The sequence below is a fragment of the Cuculus canorus genome, chromosome 20, assembly GCF_017976375.1.
Source record: "Cuculus canorus isolate bCucCan1 chromosome 20, bCucCan1.pri, whole genome shotgun sequence".
Taxonomy (NCBI): domain Eukaryota; kingdom Metazoa; phylum Chordata; class Aves; order Cuculiformes; family Cuculidae; genus Cuculus; species Cuculus canorus.
This window is the reverse complement of record NC_071420.1, coordinates 6,896,282-6,924,109: the sequence shown is the minus strand read 5'-3', so window position 1 is coordinate 6,924,109 and position 27,828 is coordinate 6,896,282. Positions and strand designations below refer to the sequence as shown.

The 27,828-nt window shown below is 59.7% G+C and overlaps 1 protein-coding gene across 1 annotated transcript; it reads left to right on the top strand.

Moving 5' to 3' along the window:
- Positions 1-76: 76 nt before the first annotated feature.
- On the top strand, positions 77-27,732 carry SRRM3 (serine/arginine repetitive matrix 3). Its single transcript, XM_054085292.1, has 15 exons — positions 77-198; positions 7,711-7,966; positions 10,986-11,087; positions 14,658-14,792; positions 14,951-15,031; positions 15,418-15,447; positions 15,847-15,915; positions 16,204-16,239; positions 16,957-17,007; positions 17,103-17,207; positions 17,903-18,074; positions 23,434-23,762; positions 24,598-24,825; positions 25,061-25,198; positions 27,314-27,732. Exons 2-15 carry the CDS (start codon positions 7,743-7,745, stop codon positions 27,528-27,530), a joined length of 1,917 nt encoding a protein of 638 aa, XP_053941267.1. The 5' UTR covers positions 77-198; positions 7,711-7,742; the 3' UTR covers positions 27,531-27,732.
- Positions 27,733-27,828: the final 96 nt, after the last annotated feature.

The window sequence follows — 27,828 nt, the reverse complement described above, 5'->3', positions numbered from 1 at the left end:
GTCCCGGATGCGGGGGCGGTGCGGGATGCCGGGGGTACCGGATGCGGAGGCGCTGCGACACGGCCTCCGCGCGGCAGGGGGCGCTGTGACGGCGGGCGCTGTCGCGGCGGTCGGTACCGCGGAGCTGTCCAGCACTTCAGGAGGGGCCGCGCCGCGCCGGGAGGGGCCGGGCCCGCGGGGTCGGCGGCGCCGGGAGAGGTGAGTGGGGGGGGACCTGAGGGGGGGGGCGCTGCGGGGCGAAGGGGACCCGGGGGGCGGGGTGGGGGGGCAGAGGGGACCCGGGGTCCGGGGCTGTGGGGGAACAGGGACCCCCGAGGGACCGGGATGGAGAGGTGAGGGGTGCAGGGACTGGGGACCCCGGGGGGGGCAGGGGTGGGGGCCCGCGGTGCCCATGGTGGGGGCCGAGAACCCGTCTGGGATGGGGGTGAAGGGGGTGTTGTGCTCCTGGACCCCCGAGAAACGGGAGGAGAGTGGGGGGGGCTGGGATGCTGCCAGGGAATGGGGCACTAGGAACCCCTCCGGGGTGGCGAGGACAGGAGAGGGGGGTGTTCCCTGGGGCCAGGGGGGCTGAGAGCCCCTCCAGGCTGGGGGGGGGGACGACAGAGACAGGGGGGCTGGAGACCCCTCTAGGATGGAGGTGAGGGGCTTGGGGTGCTCCTGGACCCCCCGCTGTCCAGGACGGAGGTTGTGGGACCGGGGTGGGGAAAGAGGGGTGGAGGGACTGAGAACCCCTCCACGAGGGGTGTGAAGGGGTTGTGGTGCTCCTGGGATCCCCAAAGGGATGGGGTGGGCAGGACTGGGGTGTTGTGGCTGGGGTGAGAGGTGGTGGGGGCTCCCCCGGGGTCTGATGCTCCTGGGGGGGGTGAGGAGCCTGCAGGTGAGATGCTTCTTGGGATGCAGGGGGTCCCTCCGGGGATGTGGATGTGTTGGGTGCTCCTCGGTGCCGGGGGGCTCATCACTCTCCCCTGTGCTGTGGGGAGATGGGATGGGATGGGATGAGATAGGATGGGATGGGATAGGATGGGAGCAGTGAGTGACCCCCTGGCTGTGGGGTTTTGGTTCTCACTGCAGGGCTGGAGGTGGCAATGAGCCCCCCACAAATGCTGGTGCCTCGTGGGGTGCAGGTGGAGACAGGGCCAAGATCGTGGCTCCAAAGCCCCTCGCTCTGCCGTGACACACCCCAGGCCGTGCTGGGGAGGGGGTCCTGCAGCTCTGAATTCAGCTGATGGGATTTCAGATTCTGTGTGTGTTGAGTAGGGGAAGGAGAGTAGCAACGCCGGGGGAGCCTGAGCGGTGCCTTGGTTTTGGGGATGGTTTTGTGCTTCTCCTCCCCAGATCTGAGGGTTTGGCCCTGTGGATGCCCGGGCTGTGCTGCATGGGGGGCTGGCGGCGCAGGGGATTTCAGATATATGGGTTCATTGATTCCCTCTGGAGCAGAGGACAATTCCAGCTGTGGGTGTTTCCTGGCTCACCTGGTGTGGGGGGCATCACCTGGGGGCCGCAGCGGCTCGGGGGGTCGGGTTGGTGGCAGATGCCGAGTGTGGTCTACGGGATGCGGGTGCTTGTGCCCCAGCTGCTCTCCCTGGCATGTGGGTTTGGCTCTGGCAGGAGCACGGGGACACCCCCAGCGGGAGGACTCTGGGGACAGGAGCGCATGGTGCTTGTGTCCAAACACACAGCATCCTCGCTGCGTGGCCAGTGTGGCCTCCTGCTATGCTACCCCTTGCATCCCCCCTTGCATCCCCCCTTGCTTCCCCCTTGCTTCCCCCTTGCTTCCTACCTGTCCTACCTGCTTCCTCCCTGTAATTCATCTGCTTCCCCCCTGCATCCCCTCTGCATCCTCCTTGCTTCCCCTTCCATCCTGCTTGCTTCATCTCTGCATCCCTCCTTCCTCCTCGCTGCATTTTGCCTGTCTCCCCCTGCCCACGGATTCATCCCGGCCCCACGTGCGGGGATCTTGGATCGCAGACTTGGTTGGTTTTGTGCTGGTGCCAAGTGGTGTTTCCCCTCCCAGGCAAAGGGTCTTCTGCCCAGGGGGTCCCGATGCGGGTGGGCTCATGGCAGTGGGCGCTGGGGCTGCAGCGGAGAGCAGTGGGTGCCCACCCCACGCTTTTGGGCAGGGGGTGCCTGCGGGGTGCAAGTCACCCTGGGGGTTCAGTCCCAGTTGTTGGGGTTTTCTGGTGGTGGGGGTCCCTAAAGCACTTATTCCTCCTCCTCCCAGCTCCCGTTTTCCTAGCCAGGTGGCCCGTGGCTTATATAATGTGCTCAAACCCCGGAATAGCTCCTCCCGTTACACAACCGCCCAGCAGCCGTGGAGGGGGGGTCCCCTGCGCTGGCCGTGACCCCCCTGGGACCCGCAGCACCCGATGCCAGGGTCACTGTCCAGGATTGTGTCCCCGTTGGGGAAGGTGACCCCATTGTCACCATCATCCCTCCATGTGCTCAATAATTGCTTTTATTATTATAATCCCCTCCCCCTCCAAAAAAAAAGTGATGATGGGCCACAGGGTGGCCGGTGCCTCCTCCTGGCTCCTTGGCCAGCAAAGAGGTGTCCCCAAGGATGGCAAACTCGGGGGGCTGCCTGTTTCCTGCCTTTGTCCTTGCCCGGAGACACCGTTATTAAGCCCCCCCCCAGGATGGTGAAGGTCTGGCGGGTCAGCGAGTGCCCCAGCCCTGCCTGCGGGGCTGCCTGCAGGTCTGGGGCTACCAGAGAGCCACTGCTGGTGGTCACCGTGGCCACAAATAGCCAGGGGGTCCCGTGGGGGTACCCATCACCTGTGTCCTTTCTGCTCAGCGTGGGGATGTTGCTGCTGTCGCTTGGATGTTTCTCCTCCTCTCCCTCATCTCTGGCTTGGGATTGGGATGGCCATAGGGATCCCTGGAGGATGCCCCCCCCCATCACGGTGTGACCTCCCCTTGTCAGCTGGGAGCGGGGCTGGCTCGGTTTCCCCAGCAGCCCCAGGGGTTCAGGCTTGGGGGGCTTTGATCATGGCATTTTTGGGACAGAAGCGCAGCCTGGCTCCTCATCCTACATCTGGCCCTTTACCCTGGAGCAGGTGGTGGATCTCTGCCTCCTGCACCCCCCTGTGGTGCCTGTCCAGTGGGGGACACTGGTGTGTCCCCCTCCCCATCCCCATCCCTGCATCCCCAAGCTGGGAAGGATCCCGGTTGCTTAGCAACTGTTTAGCTTCTCCACCGGTCTCCTCATCTATTAAAAATCTCTGTCTGCCTCAGCCCAGAGGTGGGTTCTCACGAGCTGCAGCGCTCCCTCGCCCAGCTCCTGCCCCCCAGCCTGCAGCCCCGTATCCTCTATTAATTCCTTTAAACTCTGCAAAGCATCACATTTGGTCATGCAGCTCGAGCGAGGGATGCTTTGGGTCTGGGATAGGGAAAATGGGGATGAAGGGGCTGGGATGGGTGTAACAACCCCTTCCCGCTGCCACTTCCAAGGATCCCTGCCAGGTCAGCACTGGAGGCCGCGTTAACCGGCCCCAAACGGGTTGTGCTGTAAAAGCCAATTTTTGCCTTTTTTTTCCTGCTCCTCAGAGGTCTGACTCATGGTTTTTGGCACTCGGGGGTGGTGAAAGGCAGCTCCGGAGAAGGTCAGCCCAATTAACAGCAGCAGCCTTGGGCTTTTCGTCCCTGTAGTTCTGCCCAGGTGTTCAGAGGAGCCTGGCTGTGACGTTCCAGCACGTTTTGGGTGGCCAAAAGAAGTCCCAGCTCTTCCCATGGCACAGATCAGGAGCAGCAGAAGCCGGGGCTGTAACCTCTTTGGGGTTCTGGTCTGAGTGAGTGATGGTGCGCCCTGGTGAGACCCCCCAGCAGGGGATCTGCGAGGACCACCCCTCTCACTCTCCCCGCTGGGGCCACAGGGTCCCATCCTGCATCTGCGTTGTCCGCTGCTCACTGGGCTGAGCTCTGGCACACTCAGTGCAGGAGTGGTCCAGGAGCCGCCGTCCTGGGCTTGCTGCCTGCATCCCGTGCCCGCTTCCCCGGCGTGCGGATGCTCGCCGTCACCCTGGCTGGTGCAGCTGGATGTGGCGAGAATTAATTGAGCGCTGGCCGGAGGCGGCTTTAATTAGCGCCGACGCAGGGGGGAGGATGCCCAGGCACTGCTGCTGCCTTTTTCTGTCGAGGGGAAGATGCCGGGAGAGCATCCAGACGCTGCCAGCCCCCTGCTGCCAGCCCCGCTCCCACCGGGAGAGCGGCTTCATCCGCAGTACAGCGTGGCAGGCCCTGCGGCGGCAGCGGGCAGGAGCGCCAGCGGTCGCCTCTGGCACAGCCCTGCGCCTGAGGTGCTGCGGGCACCGCCTGGAGCCAGGCATCCGCGGCGGGATTTGGGCAGAGTCGCTGGGAAAGGGTTTGTGTCTGTGCTGAAAAACCAAAGGGCAAAAGCAGTTGGGTGAAATAACTGTGTTTGCTCATTTTCCTTGTGTTCTTCTTCCCCTCCAAGCTTCCCTTCAAAGCCCAGGCTGGCTTGAAATTGGAGAGGGGGAGATTTAGACTGGATGTCAGGGGGAAATTCTTGATGACGAGGGTGGGGAGGCCCTGGCCCAGGTTGCCCAGAGCAGTGGTGGCTGCCCCATTCCTGGAGGTGTTCAAGGCCAGGTTGGATGGGGCTTGGAGCCCCTGATCCAGTGGGAGGTGTCCCTGCCCATGGTGGAACTGGATGGGCTTTGAGGTCCCTTCCAACTCAAAACATTCCATGATTCTATGCTTCCATGACATCCCTGGGGCTGGGACATGGGGACAGCCGCATCCCACGGCCACCCCACCTGATGCTCAGGGGTCCCAGCCCACAGGGAGAGAGGAAGCTTGGCTGGAAACCCAAGTCTGGTAGGATGGCGAGGCTGGTCCTCCACCCCAGCCTGGTGGGACCTGGGGCACAGCACTGTGTGTTTGTGGTTCTGTCTGTCCTGGCTTCCACCGGGCCCAGGTCCTGTGCCCTGAGTGCGATTCAGCATGGCTGAAAGGGGAGGGAGGGAGCCAGAGGGCTGCGCTTGGGGTGGGACAGGGGTGGATTTGGAGGGTTGGGATGAGGAGGATGGAGTATAGGGCTGAGGATGGATGATGGAGATGGAAGATGAGAAGGATGAAGAATAGAGGTGAGGATGATGGGGAATAGGGATGAAGGTGGAAGTTGGAAATGAAAAATAAGGATGGAGATGGAGGATGTGGATGAGGAGGATAATGAAGAATAGAGAAGAGGATGGAGGTTGGAGATGGAGAATAGGAGTGAGGATGGAAGATGGAGATGGAGAATGGGGATGAGGCAGCTCTGAACATTTCCAAAAGCTCTAATCCCAGCAGCAGAAAGTGCCTGCAAACTGCAAAGCTGTTTTGATCTCCCTAGTCCCCACGGCGGCACGTGGAGCACAGTGGGGAAGATCAGGATCCCGAAACACGTGGATGAATGGCTCAGCAAAACGAGAAAAGAGGGATTGACTTGGGAGTTTCCTCAGTAGCTCTGGCCAGTGATGCTGTGGGGTTTGGGCCCTCCTGGGACGTGGCTGGTGGGGACGGATGGCACCGTCTGTCCCCAGCTGTATTTAGGAGTCCATGGGGACATGGAATGGAACTCATCCCAAGACACCTTCTCTCTCTCCTGCTGAGGCAGCTGGGCAGCAGCTGCCAGTGCTTGAGGATTTGTGGGTAATTACTGCAGATAATGAAATATTTAACCATCGTCTTTATTATCGGTGGGGAGCACTGAGGCCGGTGGGAAGCCGCTGGGGCAGGGCTGCGCTGCCTTCGCTGGTGGGTTTGGCGCAGGGTTGGGTGCTGGCGTGAGCAGCGGAGCTGAGAGATCCCTGCGTGGCAGTGATGGATGGGAATTGTGGTGGTGATGGACATCCTGTGCAGAACAGCTACCCCTGTGCAGGGCACCACCGGGAACAGGGACCTAACCTGGGGTACGAAGGCTCCTTCTGCACCCTTGCCTTGTCCCATTGTCCCCAGGGAGGCAGGACTGGCTCCATCTCCCACCCAGGGCTTTTCCCTGTGGCCCAGCTTTGCTGCTGGCAGCTGGAGGGGCTGCGGGTGGGTTTTCTCCTTTGTCTCCCCTGTGCTGAGGCTGAGGCAGAGCAGGTAGCGTCAGCTCTCCGTGGGCATTGCTCATGGCTGAGGGGACACTGGGACACGGCGCAGTGTCCATTCCCGGGCTGGCTCTGCTGTCTAGCCCTGAGTGCGAGGGGGAGTATCTTCACCCACATCATTTTACGGAGATGGGGAGTGTTTCCTGGTGGGATCTGCATGCCTTCCCCACCACACAGCCCGTACCCACAGGTACCCGTCCTGCTGCCGTTCTCTCTCACATGCTCCTCTGTCTGCCTGCCCGTGTGCATGTCTCACACGCTCCCAAGGCTCCTCAGCAATGAATTTACCTACTGCTGGGCTCAGGATGAAATGAATTCCCTCTGGGGAGCAACAAGCGGAGGCTGTGGAAAGCATCCTTCCTCCTCTCCTTTCCTGAGCTCCTCGATCGGTGAAGGTTTCCCACGGGGAACCTTCCCCCCATTCACAAATTCCCTTCCCAGGTTTTAGTTTCATGCTCTGATGGGAGAAAGAAGCCCCCAGACCAGGTTACTCCACAGCATCTCCCCCTTCTCTGGCCTGAGGCCACCTTGGGATGGGGGTCAGGGTTCCCCCAGCTGGGAGGGCTGAGCAGTGTGGCTTCTCGCTGCAGGGTGTCACGAGGCTTGAAATGTGGGTGCTGCCCTGCCCGCTGCAGGCGAGAGGTGACCAAGGACCCTCCGGGTGCTCCAGCAGGGTCAAGCACCCAAGGGGTGCAGAGCCTCGGCTTCTGCTCCACTGCTGCCCTCTTTTCCGTGCCTCTACAGAAATAAAGGCTGCTGGCGCCTCCGCACATGGTGATAGTGGGGGAAGAGGGGAAAAAAAGGCCATGTAATTAAGCAGTCGGCTGCTGTCCTCACCAGGCAGGCTTGTCAGGAGATAAATGAGTGCATGGGGCAGGTGGTGGCAGTGGGAAAGCCAGGGCTGTCCCTTGGGGATGCTGCGGTAGGAGATGCCTTCCTGCTGGGCTGGGTCCCCACCACCCCAGGGCTCTGAGGCTTTTTGTCACTTCAAACAGCAGAGAAACATCCTCAAAGCCTCTCATGGGCTGCGTTCCCACTCTGGTTCCATCCCACTTGGCATGGCCCTGGAAAGGTGTGGCGTCCTGCTGGACTGGCGAGCCCTCCCTAGGCTCGATGTGGCATGGGCCAGTGCACGGTCCGTCTGTCCTGCCCTCACACTCACACTTGGAGACCTCTCCTTCCTCGAGCCAGCGTTCAGCCCCGTGCCCCTCGCGCAGCGTGTCAGACACACCCCGTGGGGCCCAAAGGGACCCCTTCCCTCCCATCCTGCTGCCACCGCACAGCTCCGAATGCCACAGACCTGTGCCGTTCCAGGGTATCCCTGGTACAAGGCTGGTGCAGAGCATCCTCCTCCCTTTTCCATGATCCAGTCCCTGCAGCATGGCCATGGGAACAGCCCCAGCCTTGCTTTGTGGGTGGGAAATCCAAGGTAAGGGGCAGGAAGGGCACTGGGAGAAGACCCAGCTCTCCCAGTTGCTGTCCCCATCGACCTGAGTGCTCACACCTCTTTTGAGATGAATTTTACCGTCAGGTCCTGGTGGGATCCTCTCCCTGGGGCAGGAGCAGAGGGAAACCGGGGTGAGTACTGACCCCCGACTCTTTCCCTCCCTCCCAGGTGCTGCTGGCAGTGAGGCTGCCCTCGCCGACATGGCTCTCTACAACAACGGGGCCGATGTGCCTTCGCCTCAGGAAGCTTCCAATGGTTTCTCGCAGCCCGGTGCCTCGGGCACGTGGCACAAGGGCGAGGAGGAGGTACGGATGGTGGAGCCCAGCCTGGTGAAGAAGGCTCACCGGGAAATCCTGGACCATGAACGCAAGCGGCGGGTGGAGCTGAAGTGTATGGAGCTGCAGGAGATGATGGAGGAGCAGGGGTGAGTGGCGGGGGACTGGGGCTGGGCTGGAGGTGGACCCCATGCCTAAGGATCCTTTTGACCTACTTGCACCTTGTTTCCCTTTTTCTCCTCTCTAAAACATACCTGGATGTGCAAATGTCCCCAGCTGGAAGTAAATCCACTTTTGGGCAAATCAGACAGCTTTGGGATGGACTGGTGGGTTGGTTTGTGAAGCTGAATGCCTCCCAGAAAGGCAGACCTAGGAGGGCATCCACACACACGTGGGAGCCTCACTCCAGCCCCTCTGCTTCGAGACCTGGGCTCCCAGATCATCGTGCCAGGCAGGAAAGAGGCAGCCACTGGCACTGCCTGGCCCACACCTCACATGCCTGCGGTAGGAAATGGTCCTTCTCTCTGTCTTAAGCTAGGGAGATGCAGGACACCTGGGGTTTAGCCCTGGGTGAGGCTGCCGCAGTGCTCCAGTGCATCCTGCCCCCCAGTTTTGGGGTGAGACGATATCCCCTGTCCCGCTGTGCGCCACAAGGTGCTTCCCAGCCTTTGCTCTCCCTCAGGGAAGCAGAAGACCAGGGGAAAAACCAAGGAGCTGGAGAGCATCCCTGCCTGGGTAGGCTGGGAGGGCCAAGGGGGAGACCCCCATCCCCCCTGGCCCCATGGCTGCATGCCCCACGGCTCTGACCCCAACATCCTGGTGCCCCCAACAGCTCACTGAAACCCGATGGATGGGGCAGGTTCTTTGGTGCACACAGGTAGATGGGACCGGTATCAGCTGGGGAGAAGGGAAATGGATTGAGGGAAGGCTTTGCCAAGGCTTTCATTAAGAGCGTGAGCGTGACCTAGAATTAAATTGTCTCACACAGACTGGAATAATGATTGTGCCTAATTTGTCGTTATGGAAATAAATAAGGCTGACCTGGCGCCTTGGGGAGCTCGGAGCCTCCTGTCGGGTTCCCGTGCCCTGCCCGGGATCTCGCTACCAGCAGTGTCATTACTGCAGCGGGTAATCGCAACGCTGCCATCGGAATTGTTGGTATTGCTGTAATTGCCTTTGCTATTATTAAGGCTATTAATAACGATGATGATGGTGATACACCAAAATGATAATATAATTACAGTAATAATCTTAGCCAACCTGGTTAATCCCCCGCCTGCTTTACCCCTCCCCACAGGGGCTCTCCCGGGTTGGGGTACGCAGGAAGCATGTTGCACCCTGAGTTTTCTGCCTGGGCTGGGGGCTGCATCCTTGTCCTGGCTTCGGGCGAGTTGTGGGCAAGGACAGGACCCCCAGCATGGATGGGTGTGACGGCAGAGGAGGCTCTGGGGATTGAAGGACTCCCCTGTTTCCTTAACCAGACATGGCTCCTCCTGCCTGCGTAGCCGCTCTCTCCAGGCTGCCGGCGTCGTTATTCCCTGCCGACACCGTTATTCCTTGACTGCAGGCTGGATTTCTTGTCCAGAAAAGAAGCATCAGCATATTTTTCTTTCTTTCTTTCCTGGACCTATTCTGTGTTAATTGCAACCCCAAATCCCTGCAGCGAGTTCCACGCAGGGCCGGGGCTTGTGGGGTGCTCCTGCCTCCGCGGCGGGGTCACTGGGTGCAGGGGGGCTTTGCCTTGGCTTTGCATCTTGCGGCTTTGCTCGTGGCCCTGCGTGGTGGCCCATCTGTCACCTCCTGCTTGGCCTGGCATCCCCTCTCCGAATGCGTCGGCCGCATTCGTAATGTGCTGCAGCAAATGTTGGTGCGCTGGGGCGGACATCTTCCTGCTGCTCCGCTCGTGGCCACGCTGCGGCCGGCGGCTCGGTCCTCGTGAGGTTGGCCATGCTGGCCGCTGGCAGCATTGCCACTGCAGGAGCGGGGCAGAGCGGCATCTGGGGGTGCTGCCCTTGATTCGGGGCCCAGGCAGGGTGCTAGGTGAGGGCAATGAGCCAGGCTGTCTCTGTGCCTCTGCACAGGAGTCCTGGCCACCTGGGGAATTAATGAGAGCCTCTCAGTGCAAAGAAGCTCGTTAATATTAATTCCCTTCTCCTTGCTGTTCCACGCTGCAGGGGGTGCTGCAGTGTGCTCCTCCGTGCCCAGGCACCCAAGGGTGCCCAGGGGTACCCATAGCGCTGCGAGGGACATCGCTGTCATCACAGGCTCTGGGAGGTGCCACCCTCAGGGACCGCAGGGCTCGGCCAGGCTGGGACACCCAGTTTTCTGGGTGATGCTGACGGGACCTAAGGGCAAAGATGGGCTGCGAACAGCCCTGTGGAGGGTGAGGATGAGGATGCACATAGGGTCTGATCCCTTCTCTCCCAGGGCGGTGGTGACATGAGGTCGCCCTCTTTTGCCCTGTCCCCAGGGATGATGCCGAAAGCCCCGAGGGTCTCTGCATCCCTCTGGATGGTTTGGCGTAAGGGGGATGCTCAGGTGCCCTTGTGCAGCCACGGGATGCAGCACAGGATTGCCTGCCAGGGCTGTCACCCGTCCTTCCTCGGGGACGCCGTGGGGCCGGCTGGAGCACCGTGGTTTGCCGCGGCTGTTCTCAGATGCCAGGGACAAAGTGATTAGTGTCTTTCATTAATAACCCTGCAGTGGCCTGAGTCAGCGCTTGGCATTAGCGCAGAGCTGGCTCGGCTGCCAGGGCCCCGGCGCAGCGCAGGGACGAACAGGAGAGGCTCGTGGTGGGACGGAGTTGCCAGGCATGAACTTGGCATTCACCGGCTGCGATGCTGGCACTGCCAGGGGGGTTGGTGGGGATGTACCAAAAAAACCTGGTGCAGTGGAGAAGAATGCCAGCCTTATGGTCATCTTCTTTCACCCCTTTCTGATGTCCCTTCCTCTGCCAAGCACAGGAGAGATGAGGGTGTGGAGGGTGGTGGCAGGAGACTAAGCAGAGGGACCTGCTCTTCTCCATACCCTGATGCCTGTCACCATGTCACCTCTTCTGAACACCCCCTTGGGCCACGTGGTGCTTCTGAGGTATGGAGGTCCTCAGCAGGACCCTGAGGAGCCCATGCTCCATCCATGACAGCCCTGACCACATCTTTGCCCATCCAGGTACTCCGAAGAAGAGATCCGACAGAAAGTGGGGACCTTTCGGCAAATGCTGATGGAGAAGGAAGGTGTACTCACCAGGGAGGACCAGTACGGGCGCCAAATGTAAGTGAGGCAGCTCCCACTCAGCCTGTCTGTGCATCCTGCCTGTCTCATATTCCAGAGAGGCACATCCTAGATGGCCTCCAAGTGTCAGTGGGTGGGTGGATTGTTGTGGAGTGTGGGTATATAGGGATGGTTGGATAGGTGGATGGACATAGAGGGTATATAGGGATGGATGGATGGATGGATGGTTGATTGTATGTTTGGTTGGATGGATGGATGGTTGGTTGGTTGGTTGGTTGGTTGGTTGGAGGCTGAGTTTGCCTCTCTGAGGCAGTGTCCAACTTCTGGAGAGGTTAGAGGTTATCCTGCACTGGTCTTTTGGAGACCTCAGGTGCTGTGTGGAGAGGCCAGCAATGCGTTTGTTGCCAATGATGAAACTGAAGTGCAGCAAGTCTCGATGCTTGCCTCATCCCACCAGCCAGAGGCAGAGAACAAGCCACAGGTTTGTTCTGACTCACTACTGCCTGCCCCTGCCTCTTTTGATCACCTCTCCTGCTCTCTGGGGGGCTGATATCACAGCTTCTGCCTCCAGCCAGGTGAAGGCACTGGTTTCTGGTCCTTGCTCTTAACTCCATAATGCAGAATAGTCCCCCTGTCTCTGGTGTGAGGTAACTCAGCTTGGCTAGTGATGGTCCATCAGGTTGACTTCTGTTGTGCAACCTTAGAAATGTCAGTGTTTGCAGTAATAATCATTAATAATAGTAATGATTTGTGTTGCAAGGGAACCAGGCTAGATAGGCAGGGCTCAACCCTGCTTCTCGCCTAGGTAGACCCAGAGCCTGTGCCCCCATCAGGCTGGTGGGATCCCAGGGAGCCCCACGGAAGGAGCTTCTCAAGGGCCTCTGCCTCCTGATTGCCCCTGGTGCTGCCTGGTCCCTGGGGGCTGCTCCTGCTCTGGGGGTTCGGGGGCTCAGGGTAGGTGTCTAAAGCAGCCCAGCTCCTGCCAGGGCTGTGCCATACGCTCCTCCTGCCACGTGCAGGATGGTCCCCAGCACTGCGAGGATCTGCCCTGGCTAAACAATGATTTATCCATGCGATGCTTAATGGCCCAGACAGCATGGCTGGCCCAGCACACTCCATCCACCAGCCTGGAAACCAGGTCACTTGGGACAGGAATAGATGCTGCAGGTTCACTGAATATTAATGCTTCGTTAGAGTCAGGAAATCAGGGCGAGGGGGAGGAAGAGGAGCCACGGCGGCGGGGAGAACCTTCATCCCACTGCTCCACCCGTGCGGTGGGCACCAAGCGACATGGCTCGGCTGGAGCCTGGGATGGAGCGCACAGCTCTGGGGCAGCCTGAGGCATCCAGGGTCCTCCTCCAGGCAGGAAAAACCAAGGCACAAGGAAAAACAACCTGTCCAGGTCACGGAGTGTCAAGCTTGGGGTGTTAACAAGTGGCCTTTGTCCATGAGGGCACGAGTCATCTCCAGGGCATCTTCCCAGGCAGGTTCGTTAGGGCCGGCACTGTAATGAGCACATGGAGAAGCCAAAGAGGCGTTAAGGTTACCTAAGCAGCCGGAGCTGTCACCTTTGCGAGCTTGCTTTTGCAATATGAAGGGTAATCATTAAAGATTAGCCCAGGGCTATAAATAATAGTGCTGAGCTGGATGGAGTGGCCTCAGGGTGAAGGATGGCTCAGGAGAGGGCAAAGCCAGAGGCGTCTAGAGGAGGCTGATGGCAGCCAGGTCCAGAGAGGTGGTTCCTCACGCAGGGAGGACCTGAGCTGCCAAAGTCCCTGCCAATGGATGTACTGGGTGTAAAAGGTCTGTGCTGGTTGAAGAAGCTGGATGAGAGAGTTAAACAAACTCTAAATAAAGAGCTCTGGCCCTTGCGGTGGCTGAGAGAGCTCTTGGCAAAACATCTCATGGGCTGGTGTTCTGCTCCAGCACCTCTCTGGGCTTGTACAGCTTGATCTTGGGCTGCCAGGACTGAGTCTGAACCAGCTGCTCTGGTTCCAAAGTGGATGCAAATGCTCAGCTTCCTCTGCGGGACTCACCAGGGGAAACCGAGGCACCGAGCAGAGCCACAACCATCCGAGTTCCTGCCCTGCATGCTTCCAGCTCCTGTGGCTGTGTGCGCAGCCCAGCAATGCAGCCTGGTCCCCAGGGAGAGGCTGCCTGAGGGACAGACTGGTGGCACTGGAGACCAAGGCGAGAGCGTGGCGGATAATTGGGGCAGCACAGCCTGTCTTGAGCGGCCAAGCACAGCCAATGGGAGATGCTGGCAGCAGGCTCTGGCGTGAGGCACTGCCCGCTCACGGAGCTGAGGCCAACAGGGAATTATCCCTGCACGCTCTCTCCTTTCTTCTTCTCTCCCCGAAGCCACGAAGCCACACGGGTGGGTTGAAAGCTGTTCCTGCCCTTGGGGCATGGCCAAAGCACCTGGAGAGGACCCAGAAAGCCATGGCTATGATGCAAAGGGGAGCCTGGGACCCGCTTGAGCATCCGTGTGCGGTCAGGGGAGGATGCCTCACTTGTAGTTTTGGTCCACATCATTTTAATTGGGTTGATCAGCCCAGGGCATAGGTGCCAACACTTGTGGCTCCTGGCTCTGCTATCTGGGGCTGGGAATGCCCCTTTGCTCGACCAGGGGTGCTGTTGGGCTTCTCCATCGGCATCCCCTGCTGCACGCCTCAGGGCTGGGAAGGGCGGAGAAGCCCACATGAGGTTTCTGAGAGCAAATCTTCCTTGGGATGCCAGTGCCCGGGCTGGTGCGATGCCAGGCACAGCCCCATCCACTATGGTTCCCTCCAGATCATCTGGACAGCTGCGTCCATCCTGGGATGAGATGTCCCATGTCCCTCAAGGACAGACAAGAGGCCCCTGGGGGTTGATCCTACTCCTAGGGAAGATGGCAGAGAAGCACCAAAGAGGTGGGGGACTCACAAATCCCTGCTGCCTATCTGGTCCAGCTGCCAGGCCCCTGCCCAGCCCTGCCCGCAACCCTGGTCGTCAATGGCAACCTCCTGCCGGTTTCCATGGCAGCGGGAAAAATGAATTCTGATGAAGAGGCTCAGGAGAGAGAGAAGGACCTGGTGGCTCTAGGCCTGTTGTCCCCCTGCCCCATCTTGGGTGGCATGGGGGACATGACCCATCACCTGCCTAAAGCTCTGGAGACAAGCTGGCAGCACGCTGGGGCACCGGCTTCACAGCCTGAGTTGTCCTGGGCAGCTCCACAATCCACAGAGTGCTGAAGCTCCTGCCGGCTCCTCTCACCCCAGTCTAGGCTGAGCCCACACCCTGCTCAGTCCCAGCCCCTGGGTGATGCCACAAGGCGCTCCAAATGATGCCAGGGCTGTGCTCTGAGGGGAGGTGGTGGCCTGAGCCTGGGCTGTCCCTGTGCCAGGGATGGAGCCCCAGGAAGATCTTGAGAAGATCCGTTCTGTGAGGCTGTGCTGCATGTGGACCTCAAGTGATGTGACCAAGGTCCCCTGGGGATGCTGTGGTGGAGGAGACGTCCCTCAGCTCCTGCAGCCACACTGGGGCTGCCCCAGGCGTCCTCCCAGCTGCTCTGCTGGGAGATGGGGAACAAGGAGCCCCCAGTTAATCCTGAGCCTCCTCCTTTGGCAGCGTGATAGAAAACCACCATGGAGCAGACGGGGAGGAGTACGCAGTGGAGTACCCCGACTATGGCGAGGGCTGCGTGCTGCAGTGCGACTGCTCGGCCGAATGCTACCGCGAGGACGGCGGCCACCGCGAGTACAGGTCTGGCCAGAACCACAACTGGGGTGTTGGGGAGCTGGTGTGCAGGGGTGACAGGACATCTCCCTGCCTGCCACGTCCCCAGTGAGGGGCACAGGGATCAGGACACACACGAGTGGCTGTCCCTTGTCCCCTCAACCTTGTCTGCCTTCTCCTCACAGGCTGAAAAGACGCTCGAGCAGCTCCACCTCTCCTCCACCCAAGAAGAAAAAGAAAAAGAAATCGGGTCACCGCCGGAGTCGGTGAGTCCCCGTGCCCCAGTGTGCTGTCCCCTCTTCTCCCAGCCCAGCCTGTCGCCAGGCTCCGGTGGTGTGAGTCCCCCCACTTTGAGGGCAGCGCAGCCCCAGTTGTGCCTTCTCCAGAGGGGCAATGCAGCTGCACGCACCGATGGTGCAACGCGCACATGTGCAGCATTGTGGGACGCGCTCCCTCCGCACCCACATGCACTGGTGGCACTGGTCATGGTCCGTGCTGGGAAGGAGCCAGCTGCTCCTGGCACAGCACCGGGCAGGATCCGGCCCTCTGAAGGGTCTGGCTCCATCTGCCTGCTGGCCCATGCCCTGGCTAATGCTGGCTGGGCAGGACACTGTCCCTAATATTCCTTTCTTCTCTGCCTTCCCCATGGCAGCAAAAAGAGGAAACCCGGCTCGGAGCGCAGGTAAGTCCCCCTTGGGCTGGCTGGGCTGTGTGGTCCCTGCTGGGCATGCAAGGCCACCGGGCATGGGCTGACCTCTGCCACCCACTGTCACCCCTGAAATCCCAGTGGGAATTGGCTGCCCTGCTGGAAGCTGCAAAGCCCACAAGGTGGCAATGGGACACAGCAGGATCCAGGTGTGCTGGCATCAAAGGCATCAAAGCTCTTCTGCCAAAGGCCCCTCTCAGTCTCCCACCCCAAACCCCCCCAGGACAGAACTTCCATAGGATGTTCATGCATCCGTAGGTGCTCCAGGGGAGGCAGGGTGCTGGGGACAGCAGGATGGGATCCCCTGGGCCACCAGGATGGGGCTGGGGAGTCACTTGCTCCCCCCTCAAGAGCACTCACTTCCACCCCCGCCAGCTGCGACAGCTCCTCACCCATCCGCAAGGAGAAGAAAAAGAAGACTGGAAAGAAACACAGACGCGACAGGTAGGACAGACCCCATGTTGGGTTGTGAACAGGGGGCTGGTTGGGGACAGAAGGGCTGGTTGGCGCTGCCCAGGCCCTCAGACTGGGGTGGGATGGAGGGATGGACAGAGGTGGATGTTGATGGCTCTGCACAGGGCAATAGGGTCCCCACAGCAGCTGTCACCCCATCCAGCAGCCCATCTCAGGGCCACCCCTTGCCCTTGTCCCCATCCCCTAGGGCTGCCCAGCTTTCAGTCCCTGTTGGCCGGCTCAGCCTCTCCTTCATCCCTACCTCCTCTTCATCCTCAGGTCTGAGTCTGGGTCCCGGAAGAAGAGAAGACACAGGTAAGAGTAGTGACTGCTGGGAGCCTCCCCACTGCCACCAGCGCTGGCTGCCAGCCTTCCCCATCAGCCCCCTGTCCCCTGCCCTCCAGCTGCCCCTGTCCCCTCTACCCATGGCTGTGGTGGGTGTGAGTGTGCGCTGCCATCACCCACTGTCTGTCCATCTATCCTTCTGTCCCTCAGCCAGCGAGCGTCCCCCTCACCCCACGGCCAGACACTGCCGGGCATCCCCAGCCCTTGGAGGTGGCACAAGGCCACTCTGGGGGCTGCGGGGTCCCACATGGCCCCAAACGTCCCCTGGGGGAGAAGGGGTGACGCTGGGCCAGAACAAACCCTGGCAGTTGCTCTGCTCTGCTGGTGCTCCCTGCCAGCGCTGCTATTTTAGGGTGAAAGAAGCCATAAACAGGCAAAAGATGCCTGGCCTGGCAGAGGGGTGACACAGGGCAAGTCACAGGGTGACAATGGCCCCGAGCCCTGCGGGTGCTGAGCAGAGCTGGTCCCCACCTTCCAACCGCTGCCTCCTCCCGCTCAGCCTTGCCAGCCGGCATGCGACCCCTGCGGGCCCCCCAAAGCCAACCGGGCCCCGCGCTGTGGTTTGAAGCTCGGCAGGGCCCAGCTTCGGGCAGGTTTTCCCCATCGCCCTTCCTGTAGCCTCAGGGGCTCTGGAGGGGGCCAGAGAAGCCCCCCAGGTGCTACCCCAGCTCCCATCTCTGCCTACAGGTCCCGTAGCCCCAAGAACAAACGGAAAGAGAAAAACAAGGAACGCAAGAGGTGAGGGGCCGGGATGGTGGGGGGAGCGGGGCTGTGTGCTCCCCATGTGTCCCTGGCGGTGGCTCAGCCTCAGCCCCTGGCCACCCTCTCTGCAGGTCCCGCAGCGAGTCCCCGGCCTGGCGCTCGCACCGGCGCAGCTCCTGCAGCTCGCACAGCGCCTCGCTCTCCTCTGACGACAGCGGCTCCAAGTCCCCCAGCAGGTAGGAGCAGCCCCGGACCCCCTTAGCCATTGGCCCACGATGGGGACCCTTGGGAAGGAGGTGTCCCCAGGATGGCGACCCTGGAGGGAATGGGGATGTTGAGGGTTTGTTGGAGAAGAGGAGGCTCCAGGGGGACCTTAGAGCGGCTTCCAGTACAGAAAGGGGCTCCAGGAAAGCTGGGCCTATTGCTAAAGGATAGGGGGAAATGGTTTTAAACTGAAAAAACCCAGGAGATTTAGACCAGATAGAAGGAAGAAACATTCTCCTGTGAGGGTGGGGAGGCCCTGGCCCAGGTTGCCCTGAGAAGCTGTGGCTGCCCCATCCCTGGAGGTGTTCAAGGCCAGGTTGGATGGGGCTTGGAGCCCCTGATCCAGTGGGAGGAGTCCCTGCCCATGGCAGGGGTTGGACTGGATGTAATTGAAAGTTTCCTTCCAACCCAAACCATTCCATGATGCTATAGAGGGATACGGGACAGTGCCCAGGCAGTGTTTTGATTTTGAACTAGAGAAAACATAAAACACCAATTTTTTGCCCCATTTCTTGCACTAACAGAGCGTGACTGACCATCTCAGCTTGGGCTCGTGGCCAGTAGCCCTGTGGGAGCCGGGCGAAGGGTGATGCCCTGCCGGGCTCTGGGCTTTGGGGATGGGGTTTTGGGTGGAGGATGCCGGCGGCTGATGGTGCCGTCCCTACAGGCTAAGCCCCAAGCGCCAGCAGGATGGCCCCAAGGGCAGCAGCGCCCGCTCCAGCCGCAGCCCATCCTCACCCTCACCCTGCCGCTCGGCCTCGCCACACCAGAACGGGCACAAGGGCAGCACCCAGAACGGCCGCCACAGCCACGGCGCCCCGCTGCCGGAGCCCTCGGATGTACGTAGGCTTTTCTTGGATCACTTCGCTTTCCTCCCCTCCTCCCTCCACAGGAACCCCCACCCGGCTCTCCTCTCCTTTCCTTCCCCACTCGCTCGGCTCCCCCCTCGCCCAGCCGGGGCGCACGGGGGCGATGCGGGGTGCAGGCTGCAGCCCCCTCCAGCACCCATCGACCTTCCGCTGGGTGCCAGCCCATCGCCTCGGGCCACCCAACAGGTCATCTCCCCCCAAAGCCACCTCGCTCTGCAGATGCCACCCTGGGGAAGATGGTTTTGTGACCTGCCAGGGTCACCACCAGGCTCGGCATCTCCCTGGGGGTGGATTGAGCCCAGACAGCCAAGAAACGGGTAAAGCTGGAAAATTCTCATTTCCCCACCAGCCCCCACTCTCCCCAGCACCAAGGTGCCAGCACCGGCGCTCAGATCTCCGGCGCCCAGTCTAGGGACTGGTGTCTAGCCAGGGCAGAGTCTGGAGGGGATTTGGTGCTGGGTGCTCAGGTTTTAGGTCTCCTGTGGTGGGTGACACTGGGGCTGTGTCCTTGGCTCTGCCTCGGCACCCTGGGGGTCCTGGTGAGGCCTCAGGGGCTGCTCCTGCCCCGAGCTGAGCAAAGCCTCACCCAACAGGACCAGGGGCCCATCCCCAGTTTAACCAGCGCTGGAGTGGCGAGGAGCCCTCGGGGGCTGAGGCAGGGCTGAGAGAAGGCAACGTGCTTGGGGACCCCATTACTGGGGGGCACACCGGTCCCTGCTCGACCCAGGGCACCTAATTCCCACAGATGAGGTGCTGTGGGGACGCTCCTGGGCTTGCAGCTCCCAACACTGACACCCCAGCGCTTGCGGGGCCAGGAATTTCCCCCCTCATAGTCACATCCTCCTCGCCCTCCCCAGCCCAGCACCCAGCACCCTGCCCACCTCTTGGGGCACCTCTCTGCTTTCTTCTTCCCTGTGCCTCCGGCTGGGGCGTGGGGTGTCGCCCCGCTCTCCCCTGCCCACCCCCAGCAGCGCCCAGGCTGCCGAGCAACCTTGGCTCCCCGGCACCAGCGGGACTTCTCTCCGACAACTTTCTCTCTCTTTCTCTCTCTTTCTCTCTCTCTTCTTTCTCTCTTTGGTTTCTATTTTTTTTTTTTTCTTTTTAATCCCATCTGTGTTTTTCTTTAGCCTCCCATTTGACAAAACCCAAACGGTAATATACACTTCCATTTCTTGCTCAGCAGAAGCAGGGACGAGGGGGAGGGAAGGGCAATGAAACGTGCTTTTTTTTCCCCCCACCCCTCCTTGTTTTAGTTTCTTTTCTCATGATTTCTTTTCTTCCCCTTGTGATGTACAGAAATGCAAACAATATTTACCTCTCTTCCCCGCCCTCTTTGTCGTCGTGTTGTTCTAGAATTTTTTGCTTTTGTGTGTGTTAATGTGGAGAAGGAAAACAAAGACCAAAAAAAGCAGATGTGTATTCTAAATATTTACGACTGCTGAACATTGTACTTCCATTTCCTATATTTTGAATGAGGAATTTAAAAGGGAAGAGAACCAAGCGGCTCCACACCGCAAAGGCAGCGGGTTTGCTCCATAGCTGCGGAGCTGATTGCCCTTTCCCCCCCCATGGATTGGCTGCTGCCCCACTGCCTCGGGTCCTGCCGTGGGGCTGGGTTTCCTCTGTGGCTGCAGGATGAGGCCATTGGGTGTGGGGTTATCCAACCCTTGCAGTCATCCTGCTCTAAGGTACCCACATCCTGCATCCCGGTGAGGCAGGCACTGAGCATCCTCGGTACCTGGCCTCCCCCCACCTCCTCCAGGCCCCTCAAAGTGTCCCCCAGCACCTCAGAGCCACTGAGAAGAGTGGATTCCCTGAGCGCTGCGTGGCATTCCCTTCCCTTTTAAATACCCAGCCCTGTCTCCATCTATTCTGCTTCCCCAGCCTTCCTCCTGGCCTCTCCTCCTCCTCCTCCTCCTCTCCCACACGCACCCTCCAGCCCCTCTTTCTCTCCGGTTTTCTTTGGGCCGACACAGCCCAGCTGCCCTCGCCGTGTCCCGCCTCCATCCATCCATCGCTTCCCTGCATGGTACCCGGGACTTTGCCATGGGATAGAGTGAATTTTTATGACCACGATGCAGCCGGGTGGCAGACACAGCCAGCACCCCCTGCACCGCCCGCCTGGCGGCCGCAACCTTACCCTTAAAAAGAGAAAAATTAAAGGAAAAAAACCCACTAACGAGACCAATTTTACAAATCATTTAAGAAATCGATCTAAGCAGAGCAAACGGGATTAGCCGAGGGGTCTGGAGCGCCGTACTAAAGAGTCCTTGTCTTTTTCCCATTCTGCCCTCCAAATGTGGAGATTATTGTTTTCTTTTTTTTATTCTCGCATTCCTGTCCCTGCCAATCGCGAAGGTAGGTATCGCGTCCACCTCTGCACGTTCACTTCTGCAGATGAGCCTGTTGAAAAGCACCGTAGCTTGATTTAATGTTCTTTTCTCTTTCTTTCTCTTTCTTTCTCGCTCTCCTCTGTCTCTCTTTCATTTTGTCTCTTTTTGGTGGCTCTATATGATTTTTTTTCTCTGTATGGTTTCCCGGGTAGCTGCAAAGCCATGCTCTTCTCTTAAGTTCTTGATTTCTATTTTTTTTTCTTTTTTTTTTTGCCCTGTCCACGTACTATTTTTTTTCTTTCTTCCCCCCTTTTCTCTCCCCCATCTCCTCGTGCCGTCGGTAGAATGCATTTCTGTGTCTTTCAGCCCTTTGACTTTGTGTTCGTTTCCACCCAGGGGCCGAGCACGGCTGCTCCTTTCAGTCCCCCCGTTAGGGCTGGGTAACGAAGGCGAGCGGAGTTAGCGAGCGATAGGTGCAGTGGGAGCAGCGGCGGATCCTGGGCGCAGGGGGGGTCAGGCTGGAGGGACAAGGAATGTGAGCTCTGGGGAGAGGTTATGGGGCCAGCCCCTCCTTGGGGTTGGATAAAAACCCCAGTCCAGGGAAAACAGTGGAGCCGCAACAGGGAAAGGTTGGAATCTTCCTCCGTGGGAAGAGGCATCGTGGTCCTGAGGGGCAGGGGACAGCGTCCCAGCTCTGGCCATCCCAAGCCCGCCAGCCCCTAGCCTATGTTTTCCCTTTTGGGCCGGACTTTTGCCAATGTGGATTTATTTGGGATGCTTTTACCTGCACTGCCTTCCTGCATGCCTGGGCAGGAGAACCCCCTGCCCCAGGGACTGGGTGGGAACCCTGCATCCTGCGGTGTGGCCCAAATGCTGCCCTGGGAAAGAAGAAAACCTCTCTTTCTTCTTCTTCCTCTTCTTCTTCTTCATCTTCTCCACTTTTATTTTTCTCTGCCCGGGCGTGGAGCTGCGCATGGGCTCAGCTCAACCTCCTCCTTCCAGGGTCCCCTTGGAGGGGTCCATGTCCCCCAGCAGGGCTGCCCATCACCACCAGCCTCCCCCCTCTGCAGCAGCAGATGGTTAATAAAAAGGCCCCCGGTCTCCCCATTTTGCCTCCAGTTTCCTGGGGGCGGTTGGCTTGTCCGTAGGAACAGGGAGGTGATGCTGCCCGTGGGGTGTGGAGGGAATTGTGTGACACCCGCCACCCGACTCGGGATGCTCGGAGATATGGTTTCCTCACATCCCTTTTGCAGCATCTTCGTGATGGTCCCCAGGTTCCCACCCCAGCGCCTGCCTCACTTCTCTTTTGGGGAAGAAAAGTGGCATTTAGGATATAGCAGGGTGGACAGAAAGAGCCTTATCCTCCAGGATTACCCAACCGGGTGTGTTTGGGGCAGGTGGGGAATTGGGGTCACCAGCCCCCAGCTCTGCCTCAGGCATGGTGACAATCCTGGAGCACCTCAGTCCCCTGAACAATGTGATACCCCCTCTGCTGGGCTCAGCGCTGCCCTGTGCAGGATTTACCCCTCCAGGGATGCTCAGGGCTCCGGCCGGTCCAAGGAGACCCCAGGATTCCCCTGAGCCGGGGCTTGCCAGCTTGGTCATGGCTGGTGGCACAGGAGCCGTTTTCACCCATCTTTTTGGTTTAGTGATGTTAGCAAAGACGGGGAAAAATCCCAGGCAGCGGCTGGGGCTCGGAGGAGCTCGGATATTTGGGAACCACTGGGTGCCGGACCCCAGGGCTGGGCAACCCCCTCCAGCTCTTGGTGAGAGCCTGGCATGGGGCTGTGGCCACGGCAGCGGCGCAGGGTGTCCCCGTAGCAGCAGTGAGCTGGTTTGTTTTATTTCTCCTCTCTCTGGCTCTGTCTCTGTCTCTCCTCCTGCTCTCGCTCTTTCTTTCTCTCTTGCATTTTTGTGAATCTAATGATGCACTTATATTGCCCCGCTTTTCCCTTCTCTTCATACCTTACCTACTAAAGGAGGAAATGCCACTTTTTTGGTAAGTGGATGTTAACCAAGAGGGACTTAAAAAAAAAAAAAAAGCATATAATGGAAAAAAAAAAAAAATGGAAGCAGAAAGCAAAGTCTGTGTTGAGTGCTGAGGAGGACTTAGCAGTTCCCTGCAGAGTCACAGCTAACAGCTCAATGCCTGTCCCAGGAAGAGAGCAGAGCCATTCGTTATCTCAGTAACGAGGACATTTGTGAAGTTTTGCTTTGGTTTATTTTATTTGATTTTTTTAATTTTATTTGATTTGGATGGTTTTTCTTCTTTCTTTTTGGTTTCTTTTTGCCTCCTCACCCCTGGCCCCCCACCTCCCTGCCTTGCCCTCCATTGTCGCTCTGTGCCGTCCTCCTCGTTTCTTGAGTTGGTCGAAGCCGAAAGCCGTACAATCGATAACAACAACACCCGAACATCTCTCTCTGTGCATGCCTCTGTGTGAGCAGACCCCTCACCTCCCACCCTCTTTGGTTCCACCCCTTCCCCTGGCTCAGTCTGATTTACTCTCCCCGATCCCCACCCTCCCTCCTCTCATCTTTTCTTTTTCCCCCCTCATTTTCCCTTCTTCGTTTGGGTTTTTTCCCCCTTTTCCTTCCCCTCCCTGGTTGGGGTGGGCGGGCGCCAGGGTTTGCTTTATCCCCGCTCCAGGTGTTTCGGGAGGGGGTCGTTTCTTTCCCTCCCCGACAACTTGGGGGGGCGTTCTTGAATATTTTTTTTTTCCCGCTCCCATCCCACCCCTTCCTTTGGGTTCTTTTCATTTTGTTTATACTTTCTTTGACGTTCTGCATGCGGAGGTTTGCATGACCCACGTTGTTGAGGGCGAGAGGAAGGTGCAGGGTAGCGTCTGTGTAGCCTGCCTTATGCGATGTGCGTTGACGTTGTGAACCGCGCCCCCGGCCCGGTGCCCACCGGTAAAATCCCATTTCTCCTTCTTTCTTCTCTTCTTCCCCACCCTCCGCCTTCCCCTCCTCTCTCTTTCTCTCCCCACCCTTGCCAGAGGCAGACCTCGGCGTCCCCCTCTCTGCGGGCTCATGGCAGGACAGAGCCATCGTCCCCCCGTGTCCGGGGACTCCGACACGGTGCCCGCAGTCCCCGGTCGCCTACGCCGGAGCGGGCCAAGCACGGTCACCGGCATCGCTCCCGCAGTGCTTCGCCGCCGCCCCGTCACCGCGGCCAGAGCAAGGGGCGGCCCCCGGCCCCCCGCGAGCCCCCGCCGCCAACGCTCAGCCCCGCCGGCTACAGCAGCGACTCGGAGGGCTCGGTGGGCTCCCAGCCCTACCACCCACCGCTCGGCCCCGACAGGAACCACGGTGCCCACGGCAAGAAGTAAGGAGGTCCCCAGGATGGGTCCTGGGAGCTGGAATCTGACATTTGGGGGGCAGCAACGTGTGGACACCGTGTTTGCATCCAAACACAGCTCTGGGGGCCAAGATGCTTGAGGGATGGAGATGGGGATGGGGACAGGGATGGGGACAAGGAAGGAGATGGAGATGGAGATGATGGAGATGGAGATGATGGAGATGGAGATGATGGAGATGGAGATGGGGAAGAGAATGGAGATGGAGAGGGGAAGGGGATAGGAATGAGAATGGGGACAGGGATGGGGACAAGGAAGAAGATGGGGATGATGGAGATGGAGATGATGGAGATGGAGATGATGGGGAAGGGAATGGAGATGGAGAAGAGGAAGGGGATAGGAATGAGAATGGGGACAAGGAAGGGAATGGAGACAGAGTTGGAGATGGAGATGGAGATAGGGAAGGGGATAGGAATACGAATGGGGACAGGGATGGGGACGGGGATGAGGACAGGCACAGGAATGGAGTGGAGGAGGTGGAGAAGGGGATGGGAATGGGGCAGGGACGGGATGAGGAAGAGCTGCAGTGGGTTGATGCTGGTGCACTACAGGAATGGTGATCTGCGTGAGGGATTATCCCAGCATGAAGGGTGGTGTCTGTGTGGGACTGCAGCATCCCACCGGACACAGGATCCCCAGCAGGCGAGAACCCCATGCTTTATAATCAAGGATGCAGCCCAGCCAAAACCTGGGGTCATGTAGGTGCACCCGCTGCTCTCCCATGGGAACCCGGGGTCCCCGCACCCCCAGGGCTGTCCCGCCAGCGGGCGAGGTGCGAGGGGGTGCTGGGCTCTGCCTTTGCAGGGTGAAGGAGAGGCACCATCGGGGTCGGCCCAACAGCAGCTCGGAGTCATCAGCCAAGCACTCCCGGCACGCCTCGGAGCGGAGGAAGAGTCCTTCGCCCAGCCCAGGCCAGCGCAGCAGCTCCTGGAGCTCCAGCGGCTCCCTCTCCAAGTCCCGCTCCCGCTCCCGGGAGAAAAGAACGGGGCGCAGCCGCTCCCGCTCACCCTCACTGAAAAAACCTGCCAGCAGGTCAGCGCTGGGGGCACCTTGGCATGGGGGGACGGTACAGCAATGGGTCAGACAGCACCCACCTCTCCGGTGGTCCCACGACCCGGGGAGCGTGTTTAGGGCATTGCTGGCCCTGGTGGCACGGGAACACCAGCCCAGGGAGGGGGGCACTCCCATGGGGCTGCTGTGCATGGATCATCCTTGCATCCCATCCCAGCCCTCACCCCTGACGCTGCTCCTTCTTCTCGGGTCACAGGGAGAAAGACAGTGAGCCCCGAACACGCCACGGTGACCCCGATCCCGCCCGCGCACGGCGCCGCTCCAGGAGCTACTCCCCCATCAGGAAGAGGAGACGCGACTCCCCCAGCTTCATGGAGCCCAGAAGGATCACGAGGTGGGTCCTGGCGTGTGGTGAAGCCTCTACTGTGGCTGCGGGAATGGCCCGGACTGAGGTCTGCCAACAGCCAGTCCCAAAGCAGGAGTGTGGGAGGGAGGGACAGATGGATGGATGGATGGATGGATGGATGGATGGATGGATGGATGGAAGGATGGAAGGGTGGATGGATTGAGGGACAGAATGATGGATGCATGGATGGATAGGTGGATAGACAGATAGATAGACAGGTGGACAGAGGGATGGGTGGGCGGATGGGTGGAGGGATGGATGGAAGGATGGAGGGGTGGATGGATTGAGGGACAGAATGATGGATGCATGGATGGATAGGTGGATAGACAGACAGGTGGACAGAGGGATGGGTGGGCAGATGGCTGGATGAATGGGTGGAAGGGTGGACAGATGGATTGATGGATAGGTGGATGGATAAATGGACAAATGGACACAAGGATGGGTGGATGGATGGACAAAGGGGTGGATGGATGGACATAGGGAAGGATGGATGGATGGATGGATGGATGGATGAATGAATGGACTACCAAATGGGTGAGCAGCTCTGTGGATGGATAGATAACCCTGAGGAAGACCGGCTGGGCGAATCAGCTGGCCCAGGACATAAGGATTACCAGCCTGCCTCCAAGATTACAACTTTCTGATCTCTTCCCATTTTGAGGCATAAAACTGGAAATTGGTTTCAATCCATGTGTGCATATTCCAGCGGCCACGAGCGTGTGTCTCCCCTGCCCTCCAAGAGTCAGTTCTCCTCCTTGAGATCCTATTGACTCAGGCTGCCGGGCTGTAGGACAGGCAGTATTTAGCGCCAGACGGAACACCGTGTGCATATATAGCACCTCGTTAGCATGCAGCGCTGGCGGCAGCGCCGGTGGCAAGCTGCGATTACTGCGTTCCTGACCTATTTGTCTCTCCTGCTATCAGCGAGGAGATCAGGGCGGAGGGGCCAGATTTTCAGAAGTGAAGAGGGGTTTTGTTTAGCTTGGGCTGGACTGAAGTTGTAAGGAGTGGGGACAGGAGAAATGCTGCTCAGCCCATGGGTTATTGCTCCCTGCAGCCCCTCGCCGTGGGTGCCTGTAAAGGATGAGGGCTGGGGAAGCTGCTGCCAGCTCAGGGCAAGGATTCCCAGCGCAGGTGCCACCAGCTGGTTTTCATCCCTCCTGCTCACAGAGCAGGGTTTAGCAGGATGACCCCAGGGAGGTGGCAGGGCCCAGCTGGGGGTCACAGCCATGGCCTCTGCTGCGGCCGTCCCCCACCCTGTGCCCATCCCCGGGATGGATGAGGACGCAGACCTGGCCGAGCTCGAGCAAAGCTGTTTCTGCAAGGCCTGGAGGGGGCTGTGGGGAGCCAGGGCAGAGCCCCGAAAATACGCCTGCCCCACAGCCAACTGAGAAGCTCCAGGGCCTTTCTTTGCCCTCCTGCCCTGTCCCTGTCATCCCCACCGCTCTGGGGTCCATCACCATGTGGTCCTGCCTCAGTGATGCCAACCTCTCCTTTTCCATTTCATCCCAAGGTCCCTCTCGGAGAGCATCGCCGCCAGCCTGGCTCCCAGGGTAACCTCCCTCCTTCCTCCTCTTCCTCCCGGACCCCTCTGTCTCCTCACACCCCAGGATGGTTCGGCACTCAGCCACCTGCGGGCTGTCTCTTTCTTCGGTCCCACTAACTCCGGTCCTCCTGCACCGGCTCCAGTCGTCGCTGCCCCCCGTATTTCCCCATCCACACACCTCCCTGCTCCCCACATCCCTCCTCATCCTCAGGTGCCGGTGGGCTGTGGTTCTCCTCTTGCTAATCCTAAACATCTCTTTTTCAGCAGCTTTCAGTCTTTGGTGTCTGGGAAACACAACAGGCACATTAACCTGCTCACTTTCTGCCCTCGCCGCTGGCTAATCCAGGACTAACACCCCGGGGGAGCTGGGGAGGAGGAAGGGGATGGAGGGGGGATGATGCTGGGCGGCCGCATCCTGACACCGGGTAGTTGGTCCAAGCCTGGCCAGCCTGTGGGGATGCTTGGCCGCCCTTTGGGGATACTCAGGGAGCCGGTGCCAGTCCCCCTCCCTGAGCTGCCACCGGAGTCCTGACTCAGTTTCCCTTTTCCATTTGCAGTGCTCGCAAGCGTCCCATTCCCTACTACCGCCCCAGCCCCTCGTCCTCCAGCTCGCTGAGCACCTACTCCTACAGCCGCAGCCGCAGCCGCAGCTACGACAGCTACAGCAGCAGCCGCAGCCGCAGCCGGACTCGCAGCCCCCACAGCCGCTCCCGCAGCCCCAGCCGCAGCCCCAGCTACAACAGCTGCAGCAGCTCTGAGAGCGCCGGCTTCTGAGCCCCCTGGCACCCTGCCGCGCTCCCCGCTGCACCCCGGGGGGACAGGGACCACCAGGGTGGTGGAGAAGAGCCGGGAGCTGCCAAGGATGCACCTGGCGGCAGGGAAAAGCGTGGGCCGCAGACTCGAATGGGTCCTCGCGTTGCCCTGGGCGGGGGGGATCCTGCTCCCCAGGGAGTTTTGGGGCTCAGGAGGGGGGTGGGAGGGGTCACTTTTTATTTCTGCAAGCGCCGGGGTGGGATGGGGTGGGCGAGTACAGAGCGAGGGAACAAATAGCTCAGCAGAGACCTTGGGGATG

What these genes read in the sequence shown, in the direction of transcription:
- SRRM3 (XM_054085292.1), top strand. Translation starts at nt 7,743, where the DNA reads ATGGCTCTCTACAACAACGGGGCCGATGTGCCTTCGCCTCAGGAAGCT. An exon ending in AAACCCGGCTCGGAGCGCAG is followed by an intron (nt 15,448 to 15,846) that starts GTAAGTCCCCCT and finishes CACCCCCGCCAG; the next exon opens with CTGCGACAGCTCCTCACCCA. An exon ending in AAAAACAAGGAACGCAAGAG is followed by an intron (nt 17,008 to 17,102) that starts GTGAGGGGCCGG and finishes CCCTCTCTGCAG; the next exon opens with GTCCCGCAGCGAGTCCCCGG.